General features: G+C 37.0%; 1 protein-coding gene across 1 annotated transcript; it reads left to right on the forward strand.

Annotated features, from left to right (window-relative positions):
• The first annotated feature begins 222 nt into the window (after nt 1-222).
• LOC127449034 (uncharacterized) lies at nt 223-20,147 on the forward strand. The gene is made up of 4 exons (XM_051712130.1): nt 223-394; nt 4,653-4,967; nt 5,106-5,227; nt 18,709-20,147. Exons 1-4 carry the CDS (start codon nt 316-318, stop codon nt 18,865-18,867), a joined length of 675 nt encoding a protein of 224 aa, XP_051568090.1. The 5' UTR covers nt 223-315; the 3' UTR covers nt 18,868-20,147.
• The last annotated feature ends 1,054 nt before the right edge of the window (nt 20,148-21,201 follow it).

Genomic DNA, 21,201 nt, shown 5'->3' on the forward strand with positions numbered 1-21,201 from the left:
AAACAAAGGAGAACTGATTAAAATAGTGGTAATACACAGTATCTAATGAGAAATATTACAATACTATAAAAACAACGTTAGTTATGAGCTAAATGTGTAAGTATTTGTACTAATTTCTTTAATTACTGTAGATTTATAAGTGGTCTTTTTTTCTATCTTTTCACCCCTGCTCTCATTTATATAAAAAACTACAAGCACAGCAGCTTCCTTTTGAACAAGAAGTCTCTGACGAGCTGTGAACATCACCACCAGTTCCACCCGAATGCAATGATGTATGTGTGAAACTAGTCGTAGGAGTCAGACAGAGCTGTGAAAATGCAGCACGTTGTGAGATTCAGTCTACTATTGATCAACATCTGTTTAAGGAGCCTTTCATGTGCAACACTGCTGAAAGGTATGAATATATTTTCCATTTTGACATTGAAAGGAACTTCCAGTGATTGTATGGCTGTGGTGGCACCGGTACTAATAGCAGTTGAAAAACTTTTATAGAAGTGTTGCCTTAGTTAAAAAAGACCATGCAGCTAAGCACATAATTGTAAATGAAAAGCTGTTTGTGGGTCAGGTTTGCCTACATTGTGGGGACCAAAACCAGTTGAAAAATAGCTTAATAAACATCTTAAATATGAAAACGCAAAAAGGTTTCTGTGAGGCTTATGTAATGAAAAGTGTATATCATTAGCTCAGTATAAAAACAACAGATGTCATTGGAGAGTTGATAAAAACTTTCCACTACTGTTAATACTAATAGCTATCTCAAACAAAAACTAAAATTGTTGACTTAAGTTACATTTTTTCTGTTCTTACTAGCTGTAATCAAGTTATCATTACATTGTAAACCCTAAAGTTTTTATTAATAGAAACAATCAAGTGGTCTGAATTAAACATTGTTTTGGAATCATAACTCAAATATACTGTATAATCAGGGTTGAGAGGGTTACTTTTTAAATGTATTCCAGTACAGATTACAGAATACATGCTGTCAAATGTAATTTGTAACATATTCCGTTAGATTACTTAAGATCAATAACGTATTCTAAATACTTTGGATTACTTCTTCAGCACTGGTAGATTTTTTCACTTGTTTTGACTATAAAAACTCTGCCAGTACAGTAAGACAAAATACACATGTTAAAAAAACATTCTCTGAAAACCTAAATATCTTATGCAGTGTTGTTTCTAAAACAAGATAAATCAAATTTATCTTGTTTTAAGGATTTTTAGATACTTTTACAGGAAAACAATACCAAAATTATTATTAAGAATATGATTTTTGCCCTTATATCAAAGGTCTTACTAGAAAAAAAGAAATGATGATGTAACGTGAATTTTCTTGATAAAAAAATATGATTGTGTCTGGTAACGTGCATGTAAAATGGCTAGAAATAGCATTTTAGCTTAGCATAAAGCTGACAATTTACACAAGGTTTATTTATATTTCTTCTGCTCCAAACTTACTTCAAACTTACTTCTCTGTCTGCTCGTATGAATGTAATACATCATAAGAAAGTGTTTCACTTCTGTTCAAACGCTCTTTGGATCGCATCATTTATATGTATAAATGTTTTCCATCTGAAAGGACCAAATATTAAATGAATCAAATGACAATAAAATGCAAAGTAATCTCTTCAGTAATCAAAATACTTTTTGAATGTAACTGTATTCTAATTACCAATTATTTAAATTGTAACTGTAGTGGAATACAGTTACTTATATTTTGTATTTTAAATATGTAGGCTTTACAGGATGTAATTTTGATGCCTGTATATTTTATAGAGCATTATCGTCGTTTATATTATTAAATGATAAACTTGATATTAACCTTCTGGAAGTGGACAAAAATGCTTTTTACTTAATAATGTATTGTGAATCACCATAGTAATTACAGAAGGGCATGATGACATGAAGTTTATCAATAGTGGCCCTTCCAGGAGCAATGACCAATAAACATGTAGAGGCTGTAAGGGGGAAGTCACCCATTGGTCCAAGGACGGTATCCAATGGCGTGGCTGAAGGTCTCCTGTGTGTTCTGTCTTATCGTGCGCGACATTAAATAATACTTTGATTATTTGATTTGAGTTCCATGTTTTATTAATCTTATCATTAATTCTTTTCTTTATTTCATCTGACTCCAATTATGAAAAACCTCGTTGATGTATCTATGCTCTGAATTTTAGTAATTCTCTCTTCTAGACTGCATTTATTATTTCAATGTTATTTGGGTTCTGTGCCGGCCGGACACAGGTCCTTTAACTACAAATTCATCAGTTTCAGATATTAGTAAGTTTTAGACTTAGTCCTTATAGGTTCTCGGCTTTATCCGTTTAGTCTTATTTGGCTAAGTTCTATTATAGATTCTCGGTTTACCGTTTAGCCCCAGTCAATTAAGTTCTGTTTTACAGATTCACGGTCCTACCCTTAATATTCCCGTTTAATTCTACTTGGCTAAGTTCTATTATAGATTCTCTGTTTACCGTTTAGCCTTTTACATACTTAACTAATGGGTTACTTCTGAAGTAGCTTAATTAAGCCAACTCTGACCATAGATTTGTAGTTAACAAGAAATATACTAGAAAACAGTCCTTCAGAATGAATCATAATAACAATTTATTTACCAGGTAATAGTAATACATTCAAACAATCCAATTAAAATAATAAATCAAACTCAAAGCTATCAGTGAACCAAGCATAATAATATAATTAAAGTTGTATTCCATTCAAACATTTACCAAACATAAGAAATACAAATTACAATTACCTGGTAGTGAAAAACCTACATGCAAACGACGAAGCATGGGAGATCTGATTTACAGATTCCTTCAAACATTTATCAATAATAAGAAATACCTGGTAGAGAAAAAACTACATGCAAACGACGAAGCATGGGAGATCTGATTTGCAGATTCCCCGAGCTTCTCTGCCATCCTTCCTTAAGTACCAAACGATTCCATTGTTATTTCAGATGTGTGTGTTTGATGTTATTTAGGATTTGGTTTACAATTTAGGGAGTTGTAAGTCGACCTTTGATTGAGTAGGTTGTTTGATGTTTACAAAGAATACACCTAATCTGCATACAGCATCTAGTCTCTGTGTGAGACTTGGGAGGGGCATGCCCCAGATAGAATACTGTATTTTATTAAGTTCTTAAATCTTACTTGTGATTTGACTTTGCTGAAAGGGAATGAGACCGTTTTACCAGTTGCACTGAGACCTCTTGAATGATACCAAACATGTATGATCAGAAAACCTTTTACATTACAGAACAGGATACGTCATAACTTAGTTTTTTGTGTCTTTAAAGTGACCTGAGGAGAGAGAGAGAGCAGATGTGAGTGATTTGCGTTTTATGGTCCCCAATCAGTAGGGTGTGTTTTCTCAGGTGGAGATGCTCCTCTGTGTGAGAGTTTTATGACGTTGGTTCTCGCAGAATTCTTTGACTTTCCCGGAAGTGATGCAAACAATTCTGTATCAGTCTTACAAGACCTTGCTCAGTGTCACTCACACAAACACTTAACACCATCAGGGTAACACATGTGAAATTAAAATAATACAATAAACATTAACTAAACTACATCAGATATAACACAGAACACTCCAAAGTACATAATGCATATTAAAAATAAGAAGAAACATAACTATTCCCATAAAATATAATTAAATGTAATGGGTCATGCAGGGAATTCTGGGAATGCCCGATTATTGTTTTGTACTGTAATTAACAATAATTTACCGTAAAAAGTACATGTACTCTCTTGATCTAAAAAATTTAATAAAATAAAAACAATTCTTTAAAACTACATGTATTGTCTTTTAAATATATTACAACTTTTGAACCGTATATTTTAAGGTAACTACACATTTACCAATTAAGGTTTTTTTTACTGTAGCATTTTTACAGTCCTTTACCATTAAAATTACAGAAAGGTTTTACAGTGTAGGCTGTGTGGACTGACCATATGCCCTTGCACTTGAATAGATTTTGTTTGGCCAAGATAAGGGCATTCATGGATTCATATAATAATTATTATTAAGAATTAGTTTTGTTGTTGCTCTTTTGACTATTATAGTTGTTTTGTGTAGCTAGTTGGCATAGTCGTGATTTGTGTGGATTTACTATTATGTTATAAGCGTTACTTCTGTTGAACTTGGAGCCTGTTAAATGTAAGCTATTTCTTTCCATGAAAAACATTTTTTTTATAAAGTGCAGATTTATGTGCACTAATAAGTACTGAGGAGAATCCAGAGAGGTCTATAACTGATCTAGAGTCTGGTTCTTTCATAATTTCCTTGGTACCATTTAAAATGTGCTATAACTCAATTTAAATAATTAAGTACAATCAACAATACTTAATTCTCAGGACAGGTATGAGTTCAGTCTGTTTGTAACTAGTTAACTTTACTTAAATAGTTAAGTTCACTTTACTTGAGCCAAATAAGTAAGTTTAATGAGAATCGCATGCAAACCAATTGCCTAAAAATTCTTGGTAAGGTCAGCTAATTCGATTTTACAGTGAAATGCAAATGTGCTTGCATATACCTTTATGTGTTTCTACAAAATTGCAGTTTTGCAATTACAGTTGCAATACAGCTTTGATAATTCACTAGTGTATTCAAGGCTTCACTGAACAGTCTTAATCGTTGCCTTTCTCCAGATACTGTTACAGTTTTAAAGGGAGCCGCTGGGAAGGAGATCACCATCCCGTGTGCTACAAATAAGAGCCCTCAGCATGGGGTGTACATGTACAAACAAGCCAAAACAGAAATGCAGCAAATCTTCTACTTCTACAAAGACGGCACTTTTACTCCTAAAACACTTTACAAAGGCAAAGTGTATTTAAGAGGAGAATTTCCCAACCTTAGTGCCACCTTCCGCAACCTGACTGGCGAAGACGTTGGTTTGTACTGGTGTGAATTCAACTGGGAAGACAAAATCAACCATAGCTCTGCAACCTGGTTATGGGTGACAGGCAAGTTCATGTCTTACACTTCATGTTCATCATTTTATTATAAAATATGATGGGTTCATTGTGGTTATTTGAATACACCACATGTGTTTACTGTGTAATTATCTGTTTGTTTATTCTCTCTTCCAATAAACTCACTAGAAACCACACTAGAAAAAGAGTGCCCAGAAAATGCTGAGCCTTACTATATGATGATATTGCTCATTGGGTGTGTCGTCATAATCCTGCTGTGCCTCATCACTTTCTTCTGTGTGATTTTGAAGGTCAGCACACACACACACACACACACACACACACACACACACACACCCACACACACACACACACACACACACAATGACAGAACATATGTGAACACCTACAGAGACATACCAAATGCAAAGCTAACAGACAACATAATATAAACTGTAAATGTCTGACATACAAGCATGCTGAAGGATGCTGTCAAATGAGAGCATGCAGTGTGCAACTGAACAATAATTGACCGATAGCTGTAGGATATTGTTGCAATGCTCTGAAAATGCTCTGGAATGATTTTATATTTTGCATTCATACTCTGGAACCACTCAGATTGATGGTTGGTTCATCTAATCAAAGCAGCCAGAATATACTAAAATTGTAAATTGCAAATAAAAAGAAACTACACTTTAATAGTGTATAAAATAGCACATACATGATAATCATATTTCTGTTATAAATATAGTAAAACAAATTTAAAAAATTTGAAAACTTTGACATGATTATGGTGAATTTAAATGGGTCACAACACACTTCTCAATGAGTGGCTTATGTTTTGGGTTCTGCGCAGTGCTACATGCAGTAATGCCTGTAAACGTAGCCACTTGGCACCCAGATAGGCCTAACTGATCCATATTGTGTGGTCTAGTCTACCTTTATTTTTTGCACATTTATGTCATTAGCAATAACATGCAAGAAACCAGAGCCGGCCCTGCCTAATGAGCGACATGGAGAGATAAGTATGTGAATTTGACCTTCTACAGTTTAAGATCTGATTGGCGACATTTGTAAGACAGCTAATTAGTTGTATGGGCAATTCAGGTTCGAGTCCACATTTTGCCTATTTCAGTATTTTTTCCCCACTTATTAATCTATTTAAGTGAAGACATACAGTACACTCCATCGGAAAGTAACTTATTTTAAATAAAAATGAACACAGAAGGTATAAATAAAGTGTCTAAGGGGACTGTGATATCACTGAAAATAAACACGGCATTTTCTTCATGATCGGTTAGGCAGTACAGAAAAGGGAATGGATGGGCGCACACATGCCTTTCCCACGGTAACACATTTCCTGGACCTGAAGAAACCGCTCTCTCTAAAGCCACTCTCGGCATTTGAAGACAACAGTGGTGAGGTACGATTATGTGACACATCAGGTGCGTTTCTTCCCGCTGCCAGCAATGTAGTTAAGTTCCGTCACAATAGCCTACTTATTACATTATATACGGTTTTATTATACACCAGGGTGCAAATACCATATGCAGCTATTTACAGCAAGTGTTCTATGCCATATCTTAATCTGGGAATTTAATTATTTCTTATTCATTTGCTCAAAATTTCATTAAATATATCTGTATGTGATGTGTGTTTGGTTAGTTTAAAAAAAAGTGTTCTTTCTTTTTTGTACTTCTGAAATAGTTATACCTGGTCTGATAAACTACTGTTGATAGTTTTGCATTTTTAAGCATTACACTTTTAAATAAATAGACTTGTTTATTTGCACAATTTATAGGTGTACTTGTAGGTAAGCGGGCCCCATTTTGAAAATCTGCTCAGGGCCCCCAAAATGCTAGGGCTGGCCCTGCAAGAATCAAATATCACAGTGGGAGTACTGCAGAAGTTTTTGTAGATGGCATGGCATTTCTGTGGTTTGGCATGCCAGTTAATAATCATCCAAAACACAAACCACTAACACAACAGCCACCTGCAACACACTCTCATGACCAAATGTTGCTGAAATTATTTGAAAATTTTGTCATCAATTACATATTTCTTTATTTCTTTCTTGATTATTTGCTCATTGATTGTTTGTCATGGGACAGAGTTTCAGAATGTCTGAGCTGCAGCTCAAAAAAAGTGAAAAGCACCATAAAAATGAATGATCATAAAAATAATGCATGCTATCTGTGCGCTGTACTCCACATGTTCTGATGCCATGTGATTTTTTAGTGTAAAGAACAGATCCAACTATAAGTCTTTCGGCAATCATCAGTGTTCCCGTCTGCCATAACAGTCAGATCCCACCTCATTTAGACATTCAAATTTGCCACCTCAACTTAACAGAGAGGAACATTTTCAGCAAATAAAACCTTCAGTTTAACTCTGTTACTCACATTGAGCAGTCGTATGCTATCAGGAGACTTCAAATGCAGCATGAGTTGTTTGGAATACTTTTATGATTCTTTTTTGTAATTGTTTTAAAATAAATTATTGTGACTACTTTTATGGTGTTGTTATGTCTTTTTGATCATTGGTTGGTTATATCGTTGTAGGTAGGGGATCTAAAATATCAATATGATAGTATAATGTAACTAAACTCATATTTATAAGTGTAATGAAACATTGCGGATAAACATGCATGATAAATTAGAAGATTGCCAAGCCTGTGATGGAATAGTCCAAACTGAGGTGAAAAAAATATTTTCTTGGTTTTCAGCTAAGCTGCCATTGCTTTGGCAGTACAAATTTACAATAATTTGCCATACCAATAAAGCACCTTAAAAATAATGTGGTAGCCTACTTTCCACACAAAGTAATATAATTATTTTCATTATCAGTAACACAATAATGTAACACATTATTTTTGAAAGTAGCATTTCCTGACTGATTTAGAACATTTTTAAAATAGAAAATCTGTTTCACCAGATTTGCACATGCTACAAATTGTTATTTTTAATTCCTGAAAATGTTATAATTGGCTATTTTAATACAATATCAAATAGTACCTATCGGGGAAATTAACATGTGATGGATAAAAATAGACCATGATAGAAATTTTACAAATCAGACTGTCAGAGTGACAGATCATTTGATAGTGCAACGTCTAAGGCCTAATAGAGTTTGTCTGCAGACATGTAGTCTCTTCTCAGATGCACTTTGATGTGCTGTAAATCAAACTTTAATGTAAATCTTAAGAATGCTGTATTCATGGGTTTTTTCTGCCATGTTTTTGATCTCTTAGTACAGCACACTGCACTGTATGCTCTCTAATGTCTGCTTTTCAGTTGTGTATCTTTGTATAACATCCATGCGGTAACTGTGAAGACTGGGATGTGATGAACAATCGGACCAGATGACATTCCAAGAGCCAGTTTATGGCAGAGCCCCTCCCTAACTGTCAAAAAAGGGTGGCTCCATTTTGATTGGATCGTGGCAGGACAAAGCTGCTCGGACAACTACCAGATACTTCACAAAGAAGGCCATCGACTTTACAACACATTGGAAAGGGCTTCTCATTGGTCCGTGAGTGGTTTCTTAGTAACATCTCAAACCCCCATCCTAAGGTTTGACCTAAGACCAAAGTTGAACTAAGGACCATAAAAATTCTTCAAGACCTCTCCACTCCATGTTTGTTCACAGAACGTTTTATTTAAATTGCAGTTGTTTGGACTTCCGGTTATGGCGCCTGAGGAGTAGACGTGTGTGCGACCCGCTCCCTCTAACTTTTCAGTTACTTCTCTACAAGCCTCATTGTTTTTAGTTTTCCTCAGGCAGCTTTTGTTTGTTAACAGTTTCTAGAATTTTAATCTCGCACAAAATGTCTAAGGGAAGGGGAAAACAGGTGGAAAAGGATCGAGAAGCTACTTCATCACCTGGGGCTAGCATAACGCTAGCTGAAATTAGCGCCCTGCATGACGAGCTCAGAGCTTCTCTTGCCACAGACTTCAAAACCACTTTCGAGAGCTTGGCAACAAAGTTAAACAATATTCAATCCATGGTTGCAGTTCACAATCAGCACATAGGATCCCTCGAGTCTGGTGTTACGGAGGTGGGTCAATGCCTCGAGCAGCTTGAGGCCACATGTTCTGGGCTCCAAAAAGATAATGAGTGGCTGTGGGCTAAAGTCTCAGACCTTGAGGGTCTTAGCCAATGGCAGAATGTTCGTATTGTGGGCTTACCTGAATCCATCAAGTGTCTGTGTCCTGCGACCTTTTTCTCCCATCTGCTTGTTGAGGTTTTTGGCCCTCAGGATCTATCTTTGCTGCCTGAGCTGGACACCGAAGCCTTGCACCCAAACCCACCTCGGGGCAGAGACAGTGACCTGTCGTTTTGCAATTTCATCGCTTCCAAGTGAAGGAAATGATCATTCGCGAGTCACGCAAAAAAGGCGATTTGTCTTATCAAGGCACAGGATCAGGATCTGGATCTTCGAAGATTACAGCCCCGACATTCTGAAGATGCATGCTGAGTTCAAAGACGCTATGGTGGAACTTTACAAATGAAGATTTAAGACTGCTCTTCTCTTCCCAGCCAGCTGCATTACACTTTCAAATGGTGAGAAAAAATGGTTGCTGTCTGCTACTGAAGCCAATAACTTCATTCAGAGTCTGGACACAGAATGGTTTACGTTGAAATTCTGGACATGGAATGGAGCTTCAAGTTGATAGGCATTTGTTTTACTTTGGTGCCTACTTGCGCTCATTTATTCGCCAGTTTGCCGGTTTTATTAGTTTTCTGAGGCCTCTTTTTCCACTCTCCTTTGGCATAATCACTGGTATGGTTAACCAAGTTTTTGTTTTCAACATAATGGTTATTTAAATGGGCAAATGTAAAAGTATTACACTGTTCACTTTATTTTATTCTAAACGCTAGCTTTTTGATAAAGTGTTCTTGATATTTGTGGAACGTCTCAGAATAGTGTTCTTCACAAAGACATTGTAGCTCTTATGATACGATAACGCCCATTACTTCTACAGTTTATCTGACTTCTGAATATAGTTTTAAAATGCTTCTGCTTTTTATTATTAGTGTTCTATCTATTATACTCCATGTTTGTGCACTGTCAATTGACTATTTAGTCAATTGTTTAAGCAATTGTCTGTGGTTTCCAACAATTTTGGTATAAATATGTTCATGAGGTTATGTAGCCCAATATAGGGAGGGCTAGGAGTTAGGAAATTTGCTGGTTAAAATGGTAAAGTGTTTTCTGGTGTGGGCCTTTGTGTCAGCATTTGGAACAAGGTTTAGGGGTGGATTTATGTGTGTGTGTGTGTGTGGGGGGGGTTCTTCACTTATACTTGTCATTTATGGGTGCAATCTTCTTCATCTCATTTTTCGTACTCATGTGTTACAAGCAAAGGATGCCGGTTGCTGGGGGGTGGTCATTGTATTGTATTTTATATCTTCAGTGAGCAACACAACACCACCTAGTGATGCACTTAGGCTCACCAGCTGGAATGTTAAAGGGATTAATTTACCGGTGAAGCGTAATAAAATTCTTAAGCACTTGAAACATTTAAATACAAAAGAAGCTTTTATTCAAGAATCTCACTGTAACACAGCTTCACAAACAGAAGAGAAGGAGAACACAGGGAAACAGGTTTTTCCAGGCTCAGGTAGGACTTTTAATCGGCCACTTCAATGCTTTACAACTTCACAAACTCATCAGCTTCACTGGCGCGTAGTAACTTAAACATATCAGCTTCATAAACATAACAGATTAAACGTAGCATCTTCAAGAGCACCGTGGCCATCCTTGTGCCAGACTCACTCTCCCTCTCTGCTGGTGGTGTGGCTGCTTATATGCGCTCTCCCCATGCTCACTGGAATTAGAGACAGGTGTTACACATAATCTAGCTCAGGTGCAAGCGCCCTTACCGCTTTCTCTCTCTCCGGACGGAGGCTAAACCACGCCCGCTGCCACACTCACCTTAGGCCAGCAGACCACCTAAAGATTAAAAGGGGCTGGGTAGGCTAGCTTTAGCACTCCACTTTCCCTAGTACTGTAAGTCGTGGGGTGTGGCTATTCTCATTCATAAGTCAATACCATTTTCTGTCTCCAAGGTCATTTCAGATCCTAATGGGCGCTTTATTATTCTTACAGGCCAGATTAACAGAGTTAATTTGGTCTTGGCCAGTGTATATGGACCTAATTGGGATAATGAGTCTTTTTTCATTAATTTTTTGTTCTCGCTCCTTGATTTAAACTCTAGCCAACTTATTCTAGGTTGGGATTTCAACTGTTGTTTAGATCTTCTTCTAGACTGCTCTTCTTCTAAACCCACAATCTAAATCCTCCAAAACAATTCAGCTTTTTATGGAACAATATGCAGTTTCTGATGTCTGGTGCTTTTTCAATTCAAATGCCAAACAGTTTTCTTTTTTCTCCCCCATTCACCATACCTTCTCTCGGATTGATCATTTTCTTTTTGACAATAAGCTGCTTCCACTCATTTGTTCCTGCATCTACAACCCTATAGTAATCTCAGATCATGCGGCAGTTATAGTGGACTTTTCACTTCCTGGTGGGTTAACCTCTAGATCTCCTTGGCGTTTCAATTCTTTATTACTTAATGACACAGATTTTGTACAAGTTATTTATGATCGTATTGATCTTTTTACTTCGACAAACGTTTCCCCTGATATTTCAGCTGCTACAATATGGGAAACATGCAAGGTCTTTTTGAGAGGATAAATTATATCTTATTCAGCCTATCAGAGATAAGAGGCAACTGAGAGGAACTCTTCTTTATTTAGAACTCTGGCAGAGCTTCAATCCAGTGCTGTAGATTCACCCAGCTCAGATCTCTTTAATAAACTTCTTACAACTAAAGCCAAGTTGGATCTGCTTGCAATGAATGAAGCAATTGAAGCCCTACACAAGTCCCGCTGTAACTATTATGAATTCGGTGATAAATCAAGTAAATTGCTCGCACTCCAGTTATGCCAATCCTCCTCCTTGCATCATATTACTCAAATTTCTACCCCTACTGGCCCAAAATCAACACCCTTAACATTAATGACCAGTTCAGGGACTTCTACGTCTCTTTATATACTTCCTAGTGTACAGCTGATAAGGCTCACTTTGACAGATTTTTCAACTCCCTTGATATTCCTCTTATTGATTCTGATTCTGCCTGCAAACTGGCAGAACCCTTTACTTTAGGTGAATTTAAGACTGCACTGAACCTGATGCAGAATGGAAAGTGCCCAGGCCCAAATGTCTTCCCTGCAGAATTTTTTAAGATGTTCTCAGATAAACTGTCCCCTCTTTTATTAAATATGTTTGATGAGTCATACAAATCTAACAATATTAGACATCTTTTGAATATCCTCTATTCAACCTCCCAAAAAAAGACTCCAGAGCAAGCTGAAAAGGCATTTGATAGAGTTGAGTGGGATTATTTGTTTTACACTTTGAGGAGATTTGGATTTGGTGACCAATTTATATCCTGGATCAGGCTTTTGTTTACTTCTCCCCTAGCTTGTGTGTGCACAAATAATCATTCAGATGAGACATTAAACCGAGGTCCTGACTCTCTGTGGTCATTAAAAATCCCAGGGCACTTCTCGTAAAGAGTAGGGGTGGAACCCTGGGTTTCCAGGCCAAATTCCCCCCATTGGCCCTTCTCAATCATGGCCTCCTAATAATCCCCATCCATTAATTGGCTCTATAACTCTATTCTCTCCTCTCCACCAATAGCTGGTGTGTGGTGAGCGTACTGGTGCACAATGGCTGCTGTCGTTGGAGGGAAGGGGTTTGGGTGGAGCATAAATTGTCTTTATATGCAGACAACCTTTTTCTGTATGTCTCTGCCAACTCTATTCCCCCGGTGCTAGCCATGCTGACAGTGTTTTGTCAAATTTCAGGCTATAAGTTAAATCTGAATAAAAGTGAATTAATGCCTATTAATAGTGCTGCCACAGAATACCGCCTGTCTTCACTGCCTTTCAATGCATCTTTACATAGCTTCAAATATTTGGGTATACAAGTGACAAAAAGCTTTGCTAAATTATTTGATCATAATTTTTCCCCGCTGCTCGGTTGTCTTACACAAGATTTTCACCGTTGGTCTTTTCTTCCCCTGTCCTTGGCATATAATATACGTTATTATGGTATAATAACGTTATAGTAAAAAAAATTAGTCTTAAAGTCTGGACTTTTTGCGCCATTATGGCTTCCAGGTTCTTCCCCTTTATTCTGGATTGTGCATATGACTCCTGGAGGGATCAGGGTCTCTTTTCTGTAGCTGATCTTTACATCGATGTTACCTTTGCTTCATTTGACCAGTTAACTGTTTTGTACAACATTCCTAGAAACAAATTTTTTTAGATATTTACAAATACGAGATTTTGTTCAGAAAAATTTTGCAAACTTCCCCAAAGCGCCACCTTCTTCTGCAATTGACACCATTCTTGGGTTTGATGTTTGTGATAAAGGCTCAATTTCTAAGCTAGTCAGTACATTTGCTACTTTGCATGTCAGCAGCCAATCATAACCCTGAAACAAGAAGCACCAAACTGGAATCTCCTCCTAATCAGGAAGGTATAAAGCATCTGTAAAATAAGCCATGCCTTTATTCTGGGTCCCCAACCTGAGTGGTGGGAGTCATTAACACAATAAGAGTAACATTCCAAAGTCCTGAGTCCCCGTTCAGAGGGTCATTAACAGAATCCACTTCTATAACAATTCTCCGTTCTGGTCTCACTCCATGAGAGAGAGGATAATAGATCATCCAACATTCTTAGTCTCCATCTGAGAGACAGAAGAAGGTCAACCAAGTACCAAGTCTCACTATAAGCGACTACTGCAATGGCAAGTTCGGAATACCTATACCAAGGAGATAACTACAGTGACAAGGTTTAGCTCTGGCAAGCAAACCTTCTCTTCAAGTTTCGTGCGCCTGCAAGTTCCAGATATAGAAACTTGCACAGACAAAATGGCTTTATATCTGCATGTTCCAGATTGCAAGAACCCTCTCTGTGCTTCCAGGAGATCAGCATTCCTCAGCTCCTTCGTGTCCAAGGCTGTTGAAATGGAATCCAAATGGAGGGTGTAGGACAGGCCAGTTGGTTCCCTGGCCTGAGTCGGGCGTTGGGGGTATGTGACGAGGAGGAGGGCGTGGCTGGGCCGTGAGGATGCATGCCTGGCGCTGAGTTGCCCCAATCAGCGGGAGAGAGTGTGTTTTCATGTGCAGTTTTTCTCCTTTGCCTTTTCTGTAAATGTGAGTGAGCACCATTCTTTTTCTTAGATTTTAAATACTTCAAGAACAAAGTGTGAACAATTTTAATGACTTCAGCAGTTGAAGAGACATTATTAGTTGTTGAACAACGGATATGCCAAAGCAGAAACCTCTCTTGTGGTTCACTGTCTTGTTACTTCCTCTTTTACTTTACCTTGTATGTGATCTTGATTGCGTGTTTGCACATGCATGCACCAGATCATGAAATGAAGTAAACAAATGGTAAACAACACAAGCTAGGTTCAGTCTGATAGTAAATAGTCCAAGAGGTTAAATCAAACAAGGCATGTTTCTACTCCTGTGTTTGCATACTTGTCAGTCTGTGCAAATGATAAACTTTGAAACTGAACATTGTACAAATTGCACAAGTGCTTGACTTCTAAAAGTTTAACAACTTGTTTTTAACTCTCTGGTATTTATGTGGCAAAGTAGGATTTGACAGTCAACCAGTCATCTTCCTTTAGGTCTGTGAACTGCTTTTGCTGATCTGTGGTCATGTTTCTTTCTTTCTTTCTTTCTTTCTTTCTTTCTTTAACCTTTTAAGATGCATGCACACCAAGTCACACTTGCCTTTTTTTTTTTTTTTTTTTTTTGCATTAAGATGAATGTGCTCCCCAAATTTTTCTATCTTTTTCAATGTATCCCTATTTTTATTCCAAAGTCTTTTTTTCTCTTCATTTGATAGTTCTATTTCTCAATTCATATGGAATAGAAAGACTCCCAAGGATCCGAAAAGGCATCCTGCAGAAAACAAAACATTTGGGTGGTTTGACCCTCGCTAATTTTCTATTCAATTACTGGGCAGCAAATACAGGTGCATCTCAATAAATTAGAATGTCGTGGAAAAGTTCATTTATTTCAGTAATTCAACTCAAATTGTGAAACTCGTGTATTAAATAAATTCAATGCACACAGACTGAAGTAGTTTAAGTCTTTGGTTCTTTTAATTGTGATGATTTTGGCTCACATTTAACAAAAACCCACCAATTCACTATCTCAAAAAATTAGAATACATCATAAGACCAATAAAAAAAACAGTTTTAGTGAATTGTTGGCCTTCTGGAAAGTATGTTCATTTACTGTATATGTACTCAATACTTGGTAGGGGCTCCTTTTGCTTTAATTACTGCCTCAATTCGGCGTGGCATGGAGGTGATCAGTTTGTTGCACTGCTGAGGTGGTATGGAAGCCCAGGTTTCTTTGACAGTGGCCTTCAGCTCATCTGCATTTTTTGGTCTCTTGTTTCTCATTTTCCTCTTGACAATACCCCATAGATTCTCTATGGGGTTCAGGTCTGGTGAGTTTGCTGGCCAGTCAAGCACACCAACACCATGGTCATTTAACCAACTTTTGGTGCTTTTGGCAGTGTGGGCAGGTGCCAAATCCTGCTGGAAAATGAAATCAGCATCTTTAAAAAGCTGGTCAGCAGAAGGAAGCCTGAAGTGCTCCAAAATTTCTTGGTAAACGGGTGCAGTGACTTTGGTTTTCAAAAAACACAATGGACCAACACCAGCAGATGACATTGCACCCCAAATCATCACAGACTGTGGAAACTTAACACTGGACTTCAAGCAACTTGGGCTATGAGCTTCTCCACCCTTCCTCCAGACGCTAGTACCTTGGTTTCCAAATGAAATACAAAACTTGCTCTCATCTGAAAAGAGGACTTTGGACCACTGGGCAACAGTCCAGTTCTTCTTCTCCTTAGCCCAGGTATGACGCCTCTGACGTTGTCTGTGGTTCAGGAGTGGCTTAACAAGAGGAATACGACAACTGTAGCCAAATTCCTTGACATGTCTGTGTCTTGATGCCTTGACCCCAGCCTCAGTCCATTCCTTGTGAAGTTCACCCAAATTCTTGAATCGATTTTGCTTGACAATCATAAGGCTGCGGTTCTCTCTGTTGGTTGTGCATCTTTTTCTTCCACACTTTTCCCTTCCACTCAACTTTCTGTTAACATGCTTGGATACAGCACTCTGTGAACAGCCAGCTTCTTTGGCAATGAATGTTTGTGTCTTACCCTCCTTGTGAAGAGTGTCAATGATTGTCTTCTGGACAACTGTCAGATCAGCAGTCTTCCCCATGATTGTGTAGCCTAGTGAACCAAACTGAGAGACCATTTTGAAGGCTCAGGAAACCTTTGCAGGTGTTTTGAGTTGATTAGCTGATTGGCATGTCACCATATTCTAATTATTTGAGATAGTGAATTGGTGGGTTTTTGTTAAATGTGAGCCAAAATCATGACAATTAAAAGAACCAAAGACTTAAACTACTTCAGTCTGTGTGCATTGAATTTATTTAATACATGAGTTTCACAATTTGAGTTGAATTACTGAAATAAATGAACTTTTCCACGACATTCTAATTTATTGAGATGCACCTGTATGTGCTCTACGCTGCATTGGATTGATCCGAATAAATTGGACAACCTCCCATCATAGTTAAGCATTGAGAATGCTTCATGCAAATCTTCCACTTTGAATGCTCTTTTATGTTTCCCGAATACACTCTCCGTGCTGAAGTACTCGGATAACGTTATAATAAAAAAAATAGTCTTAAAGTCTGGACTCAGTTTTTGTGCCATTATGGCTTCCAGGTTCCTCTCCTCTATTCTGGATTGTGCATATGCCTTCTGGAGGGACCAGGGTCTCTTTTCTGTAGCTGATCTTTACATCGATGGTCCTTTGCTTCATTTGATCAGTTAACCATTTGTACAACATTCCTAGAAACCATTTTTTCAGATATTTACAAATACAAGATTTTGTTCGGAAAAATTTTGCAAACTTCCCCAAAGTGCCACCTTCTTCTGCAATTGACACCATTCTTGGGTTTGACGTTTGTGCTAAAGGCTCAATTTCTAAGTTAGTCAGTACATTTGCTACTTTGCATGTCAGCAGCCAATCATAACCCTGAAACAAGAAGCACCAAACTTGAATCTCCTCTTAATCAGGAAGGTATAAAGCATCTGTAAAATAAGCCACACCTTTATTCTGGGTCCCCAGCCTGAGTGGTGGGAGTCATTAACACAATAAGAGTAACATTCCAAAGTCCTGAGTCCCTGTCGAGAGGGTCATTAACAGAATCCACTTCTATAACAATTCTCCGTTCTGGTCTCACTCCATGAGAGAGAGGATAATAGATCATCCAACATTCTTAGTCTCCATCCGAGAGACAGAAGAAGGTCAACCAAGTACCAAGTCTCACTATAAGCGACTACTGCAATGGCAAGTTCGGAATACCTATACCAAGGAGATAACTACAGCGAAAAAGGTTTAGCTCTGGCAAGCAAACATTCTCATCAAGTTTCGTGCACCTGCATGTTCCAGATATAGAAACTTGCGCCGACAAATGGGCTGTATATCTGCGTGTTCCAGATTGCAAGAACCCTCTCTGTGCTTCCGGGAGATCAGCATTCCTCAGCTCCTTCGTGTCCAAGGCTGTTGAAATGGAATCCAAATGGAGGGTGTAGGACAGGTCGGTTGGTTCCCTGGCCTGAGTCGGGCGTTGGGGGTATGTGACGAGGAGGAGGGCGTGGCTGGGCCGTGAGGATGCATGCCAGGTGCTGAGTTGCCCCAATCAGTGGGAGAGAGAGATAAGGAGGAGCTGGGGATGCCAGAGAGAGAGAGAAAGAGAGATATGCACAAAGCTGTCTGCCTCTGTGTGTGTGTGTGTGTGTGTGTGTGTGTGTGTGTGTGTGTGTGTGTGTGTGTGTGTGTGTGTCTATATATTGAACATTAAAGCCTACATGTATTGTTCAAGCCAGTCCCAGCTTCCTCATTCCTACACAACAATGAACTGTGTTACACAGCAATTTATCTTTTATAAGATAATTGTCATGCTTTGCCATTGCTACATCCAGTTCAACCACTTGCATCTTTCCATCCTATGCACTTTTATTTACCTATTCATTTATATTATTCTTTAACATATTAGTACCATTTTGTAGTTTTTGTTAGTTATTCTTGTATATCCTTTTGTAAATAAAACAAATTTTATTACAACTGTGTGTTCCTTGTGTTGATGATACAGAAGAACTCTAAAGGGTTAGGCTGAATCTTACAATTGCTTCAGATTGTTCAGATGACCAACTCCCTCCAATTTACAGTACATATTTTTAATTTATTGAATGGTCCATTTGGATCATTCTTTTACTGTTAAGGTGAAACTCTGTAGCTGGTGCCCCGAGAATGGAGGGAGGGGCCATCTGATATTAATAATCACACATACATACATCTTAAGTGAATCACAACATACTTTGGTGTCTTTTGTGAGGCAGTTCATTTAAATTGGTGCCAGGGTGATTCTCACTACAGGGACAAGAATCCCAAATGCACTTGTTGCAAATGCCCAATATGGTCTATTCACTCATCATAGACAGTCATCTTTTAAATGATTTAAAAATTATTATTTTTTTTTTAATAAAAATATACTGTAAATATTTGAAGCATAGATCCAGGTCATTTGGTAACATTGCAAGATTCTTGACATAGACTGGGTAAATGGGAAAAGAAATAAAATGGGTAATTTCTTTCTCTTCTCAGGTAAAGAAGTGCTTTGAGTACAAGAAATACACACCAACAATTCAGCCTTCAGACCCAGAGTATGTGGAGATGAAAATGAGCAATCTGGATTCCCAGCCCACTCCAAAGACATTCATCAACCCTGAGTATCACTCTGCCAGTGAACTCAGACGTATGTGATTGATCAGGGGTTATGCTGCATTGCCCTCCATTATAATTTGCAAAGCTTTTTAAAATAGAATGATTGATTGCATCATATTTTATTTTATTTAACATGTGTTTTCATGTGCAGTTTTTCTCCTTTGCCTTTTCTGTAAATGTGAGTGAGCACCATTCTTTTTCTTAGATTTTAAATACTTCAAGAACAAAGTGTGAACAATTTTAATGACTTCAGCAGTTGAAGAGATATTATTAGTTGTTGAACAATGGATATGTCAAAGCAGAAACCTCTCTTGTGGTTCACTGTCTTGTTACTTCCTCTTATACTTTACCTTGTATGTGATCTTGATTGTGTGTTTGCACATGCATGCACCAGATCATGAAATGAAGTAATCAAATGGTATACAACACAAGCTAGGGTCAGTCTGATAGTAAATAGTCCAAGAGGTTAAATTAAACAAGGCATGTTTCCACTCCTGTGTTTGCATACTTGTCAGTCTGTGCAAATGATAAACTTTGAAACTGAACATAGTACAAATTGCACAAGTGTCTGACTTCTAAAAATTTTAACAACTTGTTTTTAACTCTCAGCAAAGTGGGTTTTGACAGTCAATCAGTCATCTTCCTTAAGGTCTGTGAACTGCTTTTGCTGTTCTGTGGTCATCTTTCTTTCTTTTTTTTTCTTTCTGTCTTTCTTTCTTTCTTTCTTTCTTTCTTTAACCTTTTAAGATGCATGCACACCAAGTCACACTTGCCGTTTTATTGTTATTTTTTTGTATTGGCTGGTGTAAGAAAAAGTTTGGTAACATTTTACAATTTTATTCTATACCTTAAAATAAGGTAATGCATTAGGTATCATGAACTAAATCATTATTATTATTATTATTATTATTATTTTTCAACATATATTCATCTTGGTTAATGTTAATTTCTAAATATATTACTGTTCATTGTAAGTTCATGTTATTTAGTTCATAACTAATGTTGCAACTTTTAATGTTAAAAATGTATTTGTAGAAATTAAGCAAAAGGTATGGGAACCATTAAGATATGTAGTGTTGCGTGAGGTTATTAAATAAAGCCTGTAATGTAAACGGATTTGGAATAACTGTGATTTATGTGCATCATGCAATGAGTATGCACTAATTTTGCATTTTACTGCATGTAGTGTCTCTTGTCTCTGCTAATCTTGTTTTGTATAATATAATGCATACGTCATAACATTTAACAACTGATTTTTCATTGTATCAAAACAATTGTTTTGAATGCCACTTTTGTGATGCTTTGATTAAAAAATTGAAATTCTGGTGGATTTCTTCTATTTTAACAAATTATACAATGTTCTATATTACTCAGTGTTAGAATAAAAGCACTAATTGTAGTGAATCAGTAAATCACGGTGCACAATATTTTTAAGACCAGTCATGCACACAATTACAGCCTTTCTGGTAGTTACAGTGCAAGTGGTCTGCTTTTGTTCCTTAGATCTTATTAACAAGAAACATAGTGAGGTTTTAACACTTAAATCTAAAGAGTTACTTTAGAGAATAGCACTGTTGCACGTTACTTTCACAGCCAAGTAAAGAGGTTCACTTAAGAGACCAATCTATTAACATTTTAATAAAATTTCAGGTATCACTTTATAATAACTACATGGTATAAAGTATTTGTAAAGCGTTAGTTTATAGTTATAAATTTATAAATTAATGTTCCTCCATTATTAATACATGAATAAGCTACATATAAATAGTATGTTTTTGTTTCTATTCACTTTAGCAAATGATTTATTATTGTTTAATAAGTTCATATATAGGCAGTTTGATATTGTTTTTTTATTCTTAGTAAACAACTTGTAAATCATACCTAACTGATTTATTTTAGTTGATGCAAACCAGTGGTAAAGAAGTATTTATGAGAACATTAAGAAAGCATAAATTCATAATTAATAAAGATATTAAATATGTAATGAATTGGATACACATTTCTGCTTAATATGTATGTTAATGTTTTAGGAACACTTACTATTAAATCAATTAATGCTTAATAAAGGTCGTAATAAAGCACTTACTAATGGCTAGCTATTTATTAAGCATTTTGCGTGACCCAATCTAAAGTGAGAAATATATATGCCAAATTAAACATTTATTAATATGGTTCAACAGTAAGTATGGCCAGCTTGCCAGTGTGAGAGTTTCGCCCTTTCGGGCCAGTACTGCATTATCACAAAATCTTCCGTTGATCTTGTAAATGTGTTGTATGTGTGTCCTAGTCTGATTATTAAACCATAGCAGCCTGTGATTTCATTTAATAATACCCGGTTCTCTAGTGTTGCATGCTTCAAAGTGATGTGTGAAG

This window comes from Myxocyprinus asiaticus, chromosome 12 (assembly GCF_019703515.2).
Source record: "Myxocyprinus asiaticus isolate MX2 ecotype Aquarium Trade chromosome 12, UBuf_Myxa_2, whole genome shotgun sequence".
In the NCBI taxonomy this organism is placed as follows: Eukaryota; Metazoa; Chordata; class Actinopteri; order Cypriniformes; family Catostomidae; genus Myxocyprinus; species Myxocyprinus asiaticus.